At 38.3% G+C, this 14,203-nt stretch overlaps 3 protein-coding genes across 3 annotated transcripts; all 3 read right to left on the bottom strand.

Moving 5' to 3' along the window:
* Nucleotides 1-204: 204 nt before the first annotated feature.
* LOC147280583 (F-box/kelch-repeat protein At3g23880-like) lies at nucleotides 205-1,470 on the bottom strand. The gene has a single exon (XM_086248923.1). It carries the CDS (start codon nucleotides 1,432-1,434, stop codon nucleotides 205-207), a length of 1,230 nt encoding a protein of 409 aa, XP_086105049.1. The 5' UTR covers nucleotides 1,435-1,470.
* A 3,470-nt stretch (nucleotides 1,471-4,940) lies between these two features.
* LOC147280582 (ribosomal RNA processing-like protein) lies at nucleotides 4,941-6,893 on the bottom strand. Its single transcript, XM_086247748.1, has one exon. It carries the CDS (start codon nucleotides 6,765-6,767, stop codon nucleotides 5,148-5,150), a length of 1,620 nt encoding a protein of 539 aa, XP_086103874.1. The 5' UTR covers nucleotides 6,768-6,893; the 3' UTR covers nucleotides 4,941-5,147.
* A 4,039-nt stretch (nucleotides 6,894-10,932) lies between these two features.
* ABCI17 (non-intrinsic ABC protein 3) lies at nucleotides 10,933-13,691 on the bottom strand. Its single transcript, XM_086247194.1, has 4 exons — nucleotides 13,532-13,691; nucleotides 12,990-13,325; nucleotides 11,682-11,869; nucleotides 10,933-11,373 (listed from the first exon to the last, which is right to left on the bottom strand). The coding sequence occupies exons 1-4, from the start codon at nucleotides 13,560-13,562 to the stop codon at nucleotides 11,119-11,121; spliced, it is 810 nt and encodes a 269-aa protein (XP_086103320.1). The 5' UTR covers nucleotides 13,563-13,691; the 3' UTR covers nucleotides 10,933-11,118.
* Between the last annotated feature and the right edge of the window lie 512 nt (nucleotides 13,692-14,203).

The raw sequence follows: 14,203 nt of genomic DNA, 5'->3' as shown, positions 1-14,203 counted from the left end.
AATAAAGGAGCCAACCCCACAACAAACAAAAAATATAACACTTAGGTAAGGGACTAGATCAAAATACAGAGAATCAAACTTTGTTGCAGTGCTAAAATCTAAGGGTCATAGATCAAACAGAATTGGCGGCATATGCAATTGGAGAAGTAGAAAATAAAAAAACACGGAAAAGCAGCATTAGAATCACCTTACCTGTTCTTTCCCTCAGTAAGAAACTGCATCAGTCTTGTCGAGTAAGACAAGGCTCTCTTCGTAAGAATCAACAGAGTAATATTTATATTCAGAAATCCCAAGATTTTTAAATTGTTGGGTCACAAGGTCTAGTGAAACTAATGCATTTTTACCTTCTTCTGGTGGTACAAATAATGCAAATGCACTCCTAACTTGATTAGCAAGTACCAACAGTACTTCACCGCTCTTCCTAAAACATAATGCCTTGGGTAAACTTCTTTCTGGACCTTGTGGACCGAGAGTTATCAATTTGGTCCACGACTCCTCTTTGCAATACCCTTTCATTACCCATATGTCAAGAAAAGAATCTTTGCAACCATAATCCATTATAAACAGAGCAATGGATTTTCGGTCTCCTGAAACGGACAATCGCAATCCCAGTGAGAAACTCCATTGGAAACTCCTTGGTATCATTATCTCACGAAATGACTCATTGCCCACATCAAATGCCAAGATGAAATAGTAATAAGCACCATCTATCAAACGTCGTGCCTCCCAATGAAGAGTCCCATTAACAAAAGCCTGGGGTGTGCATCCACCTATTCGACATTTGGGAGAAACAAAAGTAGGATTACTCCATGAGCCCATGGCTAGTGAATAAACCTCAACAAAAGTTGGATTGTCTTCTTGATCTGTGACAAGTCTGACAACCTTATAGTCATTGGTCATAGCATCAAAACCGAAACCAAGAGTAGCATCATACCCGCCATGTGTATTGAAGGTAACATTAGGCTTGGGAAGGGTCACTGACTTTCTTATAAATGGGTTCCATATTATGAAGTTGTAAGCATAAACCTGCAAATCATCTACAAGACAAACCAGCCCGTTACAAATGCCGACCACACGGAAACATGCATTGTACGATATCTCCTTGAGAGCAATTGGAAATTCGATCTTGCAGTACTCATCAAAAGCATGGTTATCATAATGAAAAGAGTAGACCTCTTCTATTGGCCTCTTCATGAAAACTTTGTTGTCATAGACGTTGGTACAAGAAGCACTAGAAACACCGTGGAGAAGGAGGAGGTGAGTGCCATATTGGTCATTAGAATTGATTGTATGGCTAAGATGGGTGTCAATAAAACTAGGATTTATGATCATAGACCTCCATGACTTGCATACCGAGGTGCATTTGATCAAACCTTTAGCGGGTAGTCTAATTAGGATATTCTGTATGATTTCTTGAGGGAAAAAGTCCGACATTGCTTCAAATTTTCAGTACCCTTGCTGCAATTCCCAGAGAGACAGACTGAGTGAGGGAGAATCTTTTTTTAAATTTTTTTTCTTAAATTTCATTGCATTCAAACGAAAGTACATCAAAGAATTTAAAATTAGTAATTTTCTTTGTCTAGAATTGATCTCAAATTAGTAAGAAAACCAAAAACTAACAATACTACTTAAAAATTATGCCTTTACAGGACATTTTGTTTGTTTCCTACATGATGGGTTTTTTCCCTTTGTGTTTTTTTTCTTTTGTTTTCATTTGCTTACCCAGACAAACCAAATGGCAAACGAAATAAAAAAAATATTTAAAATAATAAACTAATTCACTTTGCTGATTCTGAAACAAACTGTAGAGAGGGAGAGATTTACCTTCACAAGAATGTCAAGAATGCAAGCAGAGTGAGTCTTCTCCTTCCTTGTGCAGAGTGTAGATGGTGAGAGCAAAGGTAAAGACTATGGCGTCCACAGAAACCCTAATGAGTAATGAAGCATTTCATAGGGTGCTCTCTATTTATATGCTGATGATGCTGATACTGCATTTCTATTCAAGCTTAAAGCTAAGTTCAGGGTTTATTTAGGACTTAAACGTACTGCAAAGCACCATGATGAACTCGCCAAATAATTTTTCAAAATTGCAAAACTTCCCACGAAGACTGTATATATAAAGGATGGCCCACCACTGATATTCCAGCACAAGTTAAAACTGGCAAGGTAGGATTTTTAATTTATTTCCCGTTTTGCCCTTATTGATATAGAATTCATATGGAATTCACTTATATTATTAGATAGGGTCAATTAAAAAATACTTACATTAAGTGTCAATTTCAATTTGATACATGAGTTTTAAAACTTAATAATTAGATACACAATTTTTGCTTCATTTGACAATTACATACATTTCGTCACCTCTCTTATTAAATCCGTTGTTTTCTGCTTACATATCCATGTTAAATGTCATGTGGCACTAGTGGGACGTGCTACACATCTTTTCGACATTTTAGATTCCAGTTTACTCTTTTCCACCCATCAAATGGGTATTTTACTCTTTTTTCAACCTTCTTATGTAAGGTAGGCTCCGCTTACATCCCTCAATAAGCCAGTTAGGGCAAAAAAAAATTGGGTATCCAACATTTTGAAGGTTCCATGCTTTTCCTTTTTTCTTTATGTTTCTTTTTTGCTACTACCTACATAATTTTGTTTCTTTTCAGTGCTTAAGCTAAAGCAATCAGCAATAAGCACTTTAGCATGCAGGTAGACATTATGCCTTCTTATTTGGAACACTGCAAGATAGCTCATATTATTCTAAAAACCTATCAAGTACTAATTATTAGATCACTACCAAATGATGACTGGAAAACCAAACCCCTGAACACCAAGATAATATAGCTCCCAACAAAACAGAAATACCTTAAGCAATATCCTCATGACAAGAACAAAAATCAAATCTAATACCCTAAGCAACAAGCTAACACCCAAATCAAATACTAATCCTATTATGATTATCTGGTGAGTGCCAATTTGGCCATCCAAATAGCTAATTCATGCCTACAAGTTGCATGACTTATACCTGTTAACTACTATGGTTTATGCAGTACTATGGTTTATGCAGCCATGATGAACACAAGGATGCCCCCAACTCATAACACAGAACTTGAACCATAGGACCATATCCTGGCCCAAAAAAAAAAAAAGAACCATAGGACCATATAAATTGGAAACACACACAACACAACAAGCACCTGAACATTCATAGCACCGTAAATTGAAACATCAAATATTCCAAGACCCTTGGGTCAGGAGAACGGTAATCGACTACAAAAGAAGATAACAGTAATCCTACACTTGGAATGGAATATAGGACCAACTAAATGTGGAGTTAGGTTCATAGAATCCTTGCCTTCGCAGCCGCTTCCCCAAGGGCCAAGACTTTACACTTGTATGTTTTTAAATTACTCTTGACATTCAACAGGGTAATACTGTTTTAACCACCAGAGCCATGCTTTCCTAATTAACTCTCCGCATCAAATTTCAATAGTAAATCAAAATGATCATTATAATAGGGTGTACTAACATCATGTACAAAGAACTGAAGATTATATTTCCTAGTATCCACGTAGCAAGCCCTCTCAACATTCAAAAGCACTGAAACAAATGTGGATCCATTTCCACCCAAAATTAAATAGTAGGATAAAAAAAAAAAAAGACAGACCACATAGAGACAAATCATGTATGTCATGATACATTAGAAACACCATCACAATGTTCAAAGGTTTGTAATTAACATCACATGATCATAACAAGAACTGAAAATTGTATGCAGATTTTGTCAAGGCAGTTTCTCCTAAATGTGATAATATGAAAGCATATTAGGAAAAAGGCATCTACTAAAGAAGCCAATGTTAAACAGTCTTATCTGGCTGCAACTAGCATCAATTGTGACAAATCGTCTCTAAGAATGCAGATAACAAAACCAAAAACACTAATTTGTCTCCAATGTGATTTATATATTCACAAAGATCTCATTTCGATAAATATCAGTATATATTAAACTCCAACACAATTTGTTAGTAAAGGCTCCCAAATGCCAGCATATCCAGCCATGGATATCTCTACTTATTAATCAAGAAAAAAAAAGGGACTCAACCATGGATTCAATCAATGGAAACAAGAATGTAAAGTTTGAAGATGATGAAAGGTTCAAGCAAGCACCCATCATATTTATCATATTTGTAAAGCTTCCAAACCTCATCCAGTCTAACCATCCGAACTCTCCAAAACCAGCTGGAATAGATGCAGGGTGATCAGAAATGTAAAAAGAAAATAAGAGGGTGGATCCTCAACCTCAGTGTAGATGCACAACAGAACATGGATATAGCTATTTGGAAGATTCAACCAGGCTAGTTAAAAAATAAGCACACAATGAATCGGTAGAAAGATATATGCAATTTGATACATATATATGACATTGGTGAAAGGAAAACAGTTCAATTCTTCTTGCATTGTAGTTAATAGTTCTCCTACCTTACCATTTTGAAGACAGATTCACATCACCCTGTATTACACCCCTCTCGAATTTAAAAACACAAAGGCAAAGTTACATCTATGAGAAACATAGATATTCTGACACAATTTCAAGTTTTCTCTATATGCAATGACAATATAGTTCATGACAATATGTTACACGTTCCCTTGGTGAATGATTTGGAAATTCTATCAACTCTAACATAAGAATAACTGAAAAATTAGTTAAATACAATGCAGCACATGCTGAATCAAACACAAAAGGACTGCTATCCTAGCAGCTGGTCCTTGTTACCACTGGCTAAAGGGAGCCAAGTAAAATCAAAGACAAAGTAAAAGATCACAAACATCTAATTTTGAAAAGTAAGACATCGATTAAAAAGAAACTTGAAGAGTATAACATCCACAGAAAAAGATAATGATTCATAGAGTATAGAACATTCTGAGAATATTAGTAACATAAATATCAAATAAAAGGCACCATGCCAATGCGTCATTTCATTAAATTTTCTGAATAACCCAACATAATTGTTTGAATTAACTTTATGACCAAACCCAGCATAACGTAGGCAACAAGGAAGATCGGGCAATCGTTAAAGTTGTGTATGACAACTGAACAAAGAACAAATTTTTTTTTAACTAAAAAATGACCATACAAAGAAACAACTCTGCTAAGGAGAACGACATTTTATCTTCTTTATGCGCTTGATAACCTTCCGAGCCTTCTTCACAGTAACAACTCTTACTTTCACCTTTTTAGTTGGGGGAGGCATTTCCCTAATGGGACCTGGAGGTACTCCTTTCTTAAGTGCACTTCCTCTCGGCGTAGTTGAGGGAGGCAATCTTAAACTCTGCGGAGGTAAAGGGCTTTGGGGCTTCCACACCACATTATTTTTCATAGAAAACCTTACCTTCTTTGCATTCTTCTCCCCACTCTTTGCATTGGTGCCACCCTCAGCATCTTCTTCAACGGCTTTCTTCACTCTCTTTCTCTTCTTAGAGACAGCACCCTTAGCAGCCACTGCAGGCAAATCACAGGCACTTGGAACATCATCATCCATGCCTGCTTCAGCAGCAATCTTCTCGAATTGCATCTGTAGGTTTGATATCACACAATCATTAAGTTTTATCGAATTGTCACCAGTAATCTGTTCATGATCTGAATTCTCATTCTCCCTATCTGTAGAACTCTTCTCAGTGTCAGAATCCAAAATCCCATTAGCCTTCTTATTCTTATTCTTTTTCTTTTTCTTCTTCTTCTCTGCCTTTTTATCAGCACCACCAGATTCCTTTCCAACCTTCTTGCATTTCTTCAAAGGTTTTCCGGCAGACCCATTGACAAGTTCTGAGTTACCGCCTGCAAGAGGATTCGGTACTTGCTCATCATCATTGCAAACAACATCAGGAATAGAAATTTCAACCCCGGAAGATTCCAACTCTTTTTCCAACATCAAAAACTCATCATGCAAGCCAAATAACACTTTCCTATTCCCCTGACAGCACTCAGGTGAAGAGCCCCACTCATAAAACTTGCTCGAAAACCCCATCGTCAACCCAATCGACCCAAACACTACCACATCATCACCCAAATCGACCTCCTCCCCCAATTTCTTAACCTCCAAGAGCCTCTTCCCCATCTTCAGCAACACATCAAACATATTCCCCTTAATCTTCCCCAACAAGACCTTATCTGGAACTTTGGCCGAAACCCGAATAAAACCCACCAAAAGAACCTCAACCACTTCCTTCCTCACCGGAAGAAACGGCCTAAGCTCTTCAAGAAAAACAGAGGCAATGTGGTAATTAACGCCATTCCCCGGAAACTTATCGTCAGCGAAAAACGTCCTCTCCTCCAACACACCCATCAAACGTTTCAAAAGCTCTAAATCCCACGAATTATTTCTCATCAAAGCAAAGAAACTAATCATAAATCTGCGAATCAACAAGTAGAACTTGTCTAACCTCAAGGCATCGATGCCGGACCACTCGCGGCGCATGGTGAGCAAGAAAACAGAGAAGTACTGAATGGAAAGCTCCAGGTGGAGGCTGAGAAGCAGAGAAGAGAGACGATCAATGAGTTGGGTCTGAGCAGGGAGCTTGTCGGCGTGCCAGAGGCAGTAGAAGAGGCCCTTCCAGAGCTTCCTCATGTGGTCGTCGGAGAGGTCGAGTTGGGTGGGCAGCCATGTCTTGAGGAGAGCCCTGAGAGCTCTGTCTCGGGCGCTTTTGTTGCATGAGGCTAGCTGCTTTATCAGTGACAACCCAGCTTCAGTTGCTGCTGTTTCCACCTCCATTTGAGTTTGGGTTCTTCTGGTGCAGATTGTGAGAGATGCCGTAATAATAGCAGCAGTCGGTGGTTTTTGGAGAAGGTTGAAATGAACAAACCCTAGTGTTCTGGGAAAAAAGGGAGGAAAGGAAGATACTTGGGAATGGGCCGAGTGCCGTTACTATCTGGACAAGGTGAATCAAATTTTAAGGCCCAGTCACTCAAAGGGATTTGGAAAAAATTGAGAATTTCTAGATGAACTCCCCTAATTTCTCATTACACACTCAATTTCAATTTTTTCCAACTTTACTCTTAACTAATTGTTGATACACGTCTCTACCGAGTAGAATTATGGGTCGTAGAAAGAGAAACAACCAAGCCTTGATCACATTTGGGTCGTTGTCTGCATGAATTTGGGTCAATAAGGCCCAAAAAACTATAGGACATTTTCATAGGCTTGAAGGGTCTAATGGACGGAGCAAGGCTTAGGCATGGGCTCGAGACCCAAAGGACCAAGACCCAAGTGTGGGTTTGGCGACCGTAGGGCCAAGGCCATAGTAGACTTGGTGACTAAGAGGTACGGGAATAGGTATAGCCTCAATACTGACACATGTTGTGACTCATGAATAAACATGGGCTTGAAACTCATGGGTATGAGCCTAAGTAATAGCCTCGATACCATAAGGAGATGACTTATGGGTTGATGCTCATGGGATGACCCCTCGAGTATGACCCTTGCAGCTATGATCCTACCATGGTACGAGGTTTAAGTATGACCTCAATACTCAAAGTTATGAGGCTAGGCACAACCTTGATACTAAGAAGGTATGAAGCTAGTCATAGCCTCAGTACCAAGAAGGTACAAGTCTAAGCATAGCCTTAGCAAGGTACGAGGCATGAGCATGACCTCAATACTTTAGAGGCGAGGCCCAAGGTTAGGGCTTAACATTACTTCTAAGGAGTTGCCTTTGACATGGGGTTCAGATTTTATCACAAGGAAGCCTCAGAGTCCTGCACCCAGGGCCACCTCGAGGGGTAGGTGCTATGGAAGTAACCTGGTGCCAACTCAGGGCCATGCCTTACGAGTTAGGACCTTACCAAGAAATGACCCAAGAAGCAAGATCCATGAGGTAACATAGTACCAACTCAGGGTTATATTTAAAATGTTTACCTGCTAATTATCCCTTTAAGCAATCACATAAAAAACATTTCTTCTAACCAAAAAGTAATTAAATAAAATACTCGAACAAAAAAATATATCACTTTATATTGAAGCTTTTGGGGTTAATCCAAGTGGTGAAGGTAGGTGAGATAAAGGTTAGAATTAAGCTAAATCCAGGATTCGATCTCCTCCAATGCAACCAAAAAAATATCACTTTGTGCTTTCTCTTTCTCTTTACTTCTTCTTTGATACTTCTATTTGAGTAACTTTTGGGTGCGATTGTAATATCGCTACGTGATGTTACTAATTCATCTATGTTATAATATGTATATATTTACTAATATTATATCCTAAAAGTATAATTAGTAGTGATTGAATTCCTTCTATGGTTCCACATGATAAACTTGTACGAATATAACCTACATGTCCAATTAAACTATAAGCTAAAGATCTTTTGACTTTAATCCGTCGTTCACCCATATTATAACACATGAATTAGTAACACCTAAAATTTTGTCCTTCTATTGTAGAGTTTGTATTATCTAAATGGGTCTTTTCTCAACCACCAAGTACCCATCCAAGTACCACTATTTCCCTTGTTATCACTATCACTATTTTCACCACCATAACAAGTGCCACAACCACCACCCGTCCTCCGTCATCTTCGATGTCACCATCATCACCATCATCTTATTTTTGTCGCTACCACCCAATCATTACCACCTTACTCCCACCACCCTTGCCTCCATCGTCTTTGTTGCTATCACCACACACCCCTCGCACAAAAATCATATTTAAATTTCATCATGTTTAATAAGTTAGTCAAATGAGAAATTTCACAAATTCCAAGACATTGACCTCATCCTTTTTCAATTTCGTGATTTTTTAAATTCTGGATACTTTCAAAAGTTTCTCTCCCATTCACACTAGTAATGAACATTTCTTTTGTGTTATGTTGTTTTCGTTAAGTTATCACCGAATCTCATAAAACTAAAAAGTTAATATCAATTAATTGTGCTAATGTTCTATACAGTCTCTCATCTTATACGTGGAGAGAGATAAGTAGAAAGAAAAAAAAAAAAGTACAAATTTTGAACCCAGAATTTCCTACAAGGCTACAAGGAAAGCTTTGATGTCATGTCCAAAAAGCGTTTCTGAAAAAAATAATAAACTATTACCAAATGAGCCGTTAGCAATTTACAAGATAAACCTTTTTGACCAGAACACTGAGGTGGACTGCCAGAGCTGAGTGGCATGCAGAAAGGGCCGGGGGTAGCCGAAGGAAAAGGTAGAATGGTATTCAATAAAATAGTAGGAAGCAAAGGAAGAGAGGCAAGGAGTTAAATCCAAAGCCAACAAGAGTACAAAAGACTAGAGAGAGTGTAAGTGTAACCGAACGAGTGTTTTGAAACGGAGAGAAAATGAAATCAGAGAGAGATGAAGACAATGAAATGACTCAAGAGAGGGGTCTCGTGGCTGGTGGTGGCTTCGAAGATGGACGCCTGGCACGCCCATCAAGAAACGTGTTATGGGGATTCGGTGCTCCTCTTGCCGCGTGCTTCCTCTCAAACCCCATTTTCTTCTTTTTGGTATATAAACTCCTAAAGGACCAAAACCCAGTTCATTTGGGCCTCTTCTGCAATCTGCATTGCTTTGCTTTGCATAAAACTTAGTGGCTCTGTCTCTCTCTCTCTCTGTTTCTCTCTGTTCTTTGAGAGTCTGACTGAGCTGCAAAGCAAAGCAGGGCAGCAAAGAGATGGATTGGTTGCATAAGTTAAGGAGAGCTCTGCTTGCTTTCTCTGCCAGACTCAAACTTCGGAAATCTGTAGGTCAGTTCTTGCTTCCTGTTCCTTCCTAAATATGTAATGCTTGTGTACCAGTTTGATCAATGTAATTCCTTGATATTCTTTAATTCTTAGTCCAACTTGTTTTGTTGTCAGACTCTCAATCTCGACCATTCATCAGGTAAATTGGTTTTCTTTTGGGTGGTACCAGATTAACGTCAATTACCCAGTTCTTCATTTTGATTTGTTTTACTGTTTTTGGTGTTAACATGACATTTGGTACCGCCTGAAATCAAATGTCAGATGCTCAGGTTTAGCCCATAGGTTTTCATAGTATTGGACTTTATGGGCTAAGAATGATTCTGGAGAAAATTTTTGTGAACAATTGACTTTACCAGAGAACATGTATGAGTAACACTATCATTAAGGATGTATTACAAATGTGGTATAAAAAATGTGGTACAAAAAGTTTTATCCTGTGTGTTAGGATTTAGGAAGTGTATTTTATGAGACAGGTAGCGTTGCAGGGCGTGTTGGTGGTGAGTGTGATGGTATAGGTGGTCTGCTGAAGCTTCAAGATGATGTACAAATGTGTGGATATCAAGACGTACAGATTATGTGGAACATGCTAAGCAAAGCTCAGCAGGGGGAGATGATGATCATGGCAACAACAACAACAGCTCAGCCTCCCAAGCCCAATAAGCAACATCGACAACGACACTCTTGGTCTCTCAGGACCTTCTTTTGGAGCAGCCACAGAGCTGCCTCTTGGTTAGATTAGAATAGATGCTTTGTTCACTTGAGGAAGACAAATATTAGTATGTGGTATATATGGTGGTGGTGGCCTGCCGGGGGAGTAAAGAAAGGTGAGTGTTATGCGCATGTTGTAAGTAGTTCCACCTCATCCCCCTCTAAAAATATGATCATAGTAAATAATACAAATATCTGCGCGCAGAATGCAGACTCCTACAAAGATCCCTCTTTTCTAGTGTTAACTTGATATACATTATTCTGTTGGTCTCTTCTTAATAGCTTAAGTTTCCGGGTCTAAGGGTTGGAGGGTCTCAAATTCTAAACCTCCAATTCCCACTCTGGCGCATTTATTTGTTAATTTGCAAAGTGCAGGATAAAGGAGCATGTGTGAGCTTCATTACATGGTTAGCTTAATTCCTATCAGTTTAGACTTTTGGCTTTTGGGTTTAATAGACATTGAGAACTAGGGAAAAGAACTGATTTAGATTAATTTGAGGCGACAACAATTGTTTACTTTCAAGACAAAAGATGTTGATTTTCCATCATTTCAAGGATGTTCGTTGGAAAATTAATTTGAAACGTAGTCTGGTACTCAAAGTGCTATATATATTGTGTACACAACAATTATGAAAGGTCCAATGTCCAGAGAGAGAGAGAGAGAGAGAGATTGGGAGATATACTTAAGAGCTGAGTTGAAGAAACCTTAGTGCCATAGGATGCTTGGCTTCTGAGAGTTTCTCTGCTTTTAAAACTTCAACGATCTCCCCATTCACAAGGAGGCACACTATATCAGCAATCCTCTGAATTTGCTTGATGCTGTGTGAGACCATTATGATTGTCATACCTTCTTTCTTCTTCAGCTTCTCTAGAACACCCTCTATGTGCTCTGTTGATATTGGATCCAAGGCACTGGTAGGTTCATCCAGTAGCAAAACCTATAGGTAGAATAAAACACATTATTAACTTAAATGGCCAAAAATGTTTTCTTACTAAATCGTCTGGTATAACATAACAATGTTGCTAATAGTCTAACAACATAACAATGTTGCCAATCATTAATTAGGTCGATTCTCGACTGAATGTGTAGTCTAGATTTGCACTTTGACAACATGACATGTCAGACTGTTTGATAAGAAAACATTATCCGTTATATGGCAACATATATAGGCACAATGGACTTGAGAAAATGAACACTGTCAAGATTTCAAAGTGGTTCATGATCATGCATAAGCTGGCTGTTTACCTCAGGTGAATTGGCTAGGGTCCTAGCAAGTGCAACTCTTTGGGCTTGACCCACAGACAGTTCAGAACCAGTCTTTCTGAAAAAAGATGAATCAAGGTCTGCAAGGGTCAGAAACTTGTAAACATCTTGGTCACTCAGCTTCTCCCCCCTCAATTGAGGACCATAACGTATATTGTCTGCAACTGTGCCTGAACAAATGTAGAGTGTGTTGTAAGTACATATACAGTCATATAGAGATAGAGATGGTACTGTTATTGCTAATACGCCCACTTCCAGATCTAAGTAGGGAGATATATGTCTAGAAAGTTAAGACCCAAATTAGAGAAAATAGTAGGAAAGCTTGATAACAGAAATTATCAAACTGCATTTGTCATTGATTGTCAATTAATACCACCAAACCCATATTACATTAATCGTCCTATTGTCATTTGATTTGATGTTTCAGAATCCTTTTCTGAACATATGGAGTCATGTTCAACCGCACCATCATAGTTTTTAGACATTTGAAATTGAAATCCCAATACCATCCAAGTAATAGGACAAATAGGTTTAGCCACTACTGACTTCTATGTAAATATACAGATTGTTCAAGTTCCATTAAAATAAACATAGGTTCGGATTGGCAATGCTTACACCAACAAAAGTCAACATATGCTAAATACAAACTTAATTGGATTGCTTACACCAACAGTGACAAATATGCATAATATAATATCATTAATCTAAAACCATCATGGTTTTATATTATTATTATCACTCTCTAATATAATGACCACCTAAAATGTGAGTGGGCACAAACACACAAACACACAAACACATACATAAGGTGGAATGGTGGATAAGCATATAGAGCTTGTGTGTAATTATAACTTATACTTAAAAATGTTTTTTTGCCAAAAAGTCGGCCAATTATATTACGTTGCCAAATAGTGAATTTGGATATGGAAGTGGCCATGACCATCACTCCTTTTCCAAGCCCTCGTCCTAGTTTACATATAATTGATTGAGTTGACTTTTGATCAAATATATAATCCAGATTCACAGTTTGACACGTATAAATTGGAAACATAATTAATTTGTAAAAAATGTGCAACCAAGTGTATAAGCTAAACAAGTAGTTGAGCAGAAGTTACAAGTTAGCAGTTATAAAAATTGATAAAACAATCTGTCGTTGACAAACTGTGATGGTTCACATGTGAGAAGGTGGGTGGGTGGGTTTTGATTCTTTGAAGAGTTGGACTGACAGAGATAGATGTTAGTTGGAAAATGAATAATTGATGAAATATGAAATGAAATGGTAAATGGTACCTTCAAAAAGAACAGGTAGCTGGAAGAGCATGCCGACCTTGCGACGGAGCGTGAGAACATCGAGATCGCGAATATCGTGGCCGTCCAAGAAGACCGTCGCAGACGGTGGCTCCCAGAGGCGGTTGAGTGCTCGGAGCAGCGTGGATTTGCCGCTGCCACTGGGGCCAATGATCCCTACAATAACTCCTTTTGGTATGTCCACGCTCACACCGTTGAGTATCTGTTGTTGTTGTTGTTCTGATTTCTTGGACAGATTTCGTATCCGAAACTTCACGTCCCCGTCGGCTTCTCCAACGTCCACCACCAGTAGGTGCTCTCCGGCTGCTTCATCCTCCTCTGCCAAACCAACCAATTTCAGTAATTCATAGATTGCAATTCAATATATATAGTGAAATTTTCTCATCATATCATTTATTCCTAGTAAGTACTAAGGAGTAGTAGTATTGTCACATGTGATGTGCATACATTTTGCATGATTTAGCAAGTAATGAGATACATAGATACAAAGAATGTATTCACTCATGACAGACAAGTTTACTCACCAACAAGATTAGGGTGTGGCAGAGAAATCATTGTAAATTTGTGAATTTGTGGATTGTAATATGAGAGTGAGATGGAGAATAGAAGAGGGTATGTATTTATGGAAGGCTTGGAAGGTACAGATATTGTTGTTGTACAAGTACATAATAAGTAAAAGCCTTCCCCAGAGTGCAGGATTCCATTTGTGACCTGGTGGGGTGTGGACAAATATTCACCTATTCTGAATGCAACCCCTCAAAGAATGATTTGTTAAATCTCTTAAATGGGTATCTTATAAATCATAAAAGTAATAATATTAATAAATGGTTCCATTCACTAGTGGGACAGCATATCACATGATCACATGTACACATGGACATAGTCAGATACTGCGGATGGTACGGACAGGATAATCGAATATTTCTGCCTAGCTAGTGCCGGATTCAATCTGTTTAATTAACAATGCACTTGATAATGCCACAGGCTTGGCTTCCATGGATTATCATGTAATGCCATTATGAATTGTAACGTCAACAACCTTTTTTCATTTTTAATTTTATTTTTTGTGACACAAACGTATATCTAACACCGGCCTTGGTAAAATAGAAGACGACTTGTTTTTAGTTTAGTTTTTTATTTTCATGTTGCTTGCACCTTATTTCTATGCTTTAAATCTCTGCACATAACATTGTTCT

Source organism: Dryas octopetala, chromosome 6 (genome assembly GCF_963921425.1).
Source record: "Dryas octopetala chromosome 6, drDryOcto1.1, whole genome shotgun sequence".
Classification (NCBI taxonomy): domain Eukaryota; kingdom Viridiplantae; phylum Streptophyta; class Magnoliopsida; order Rosales; family Rosaceae; genus Dryas; species Dryas octopetala.
This window is presented reverse-complemented; position numbering and strand designations above follow the sequence as displayed.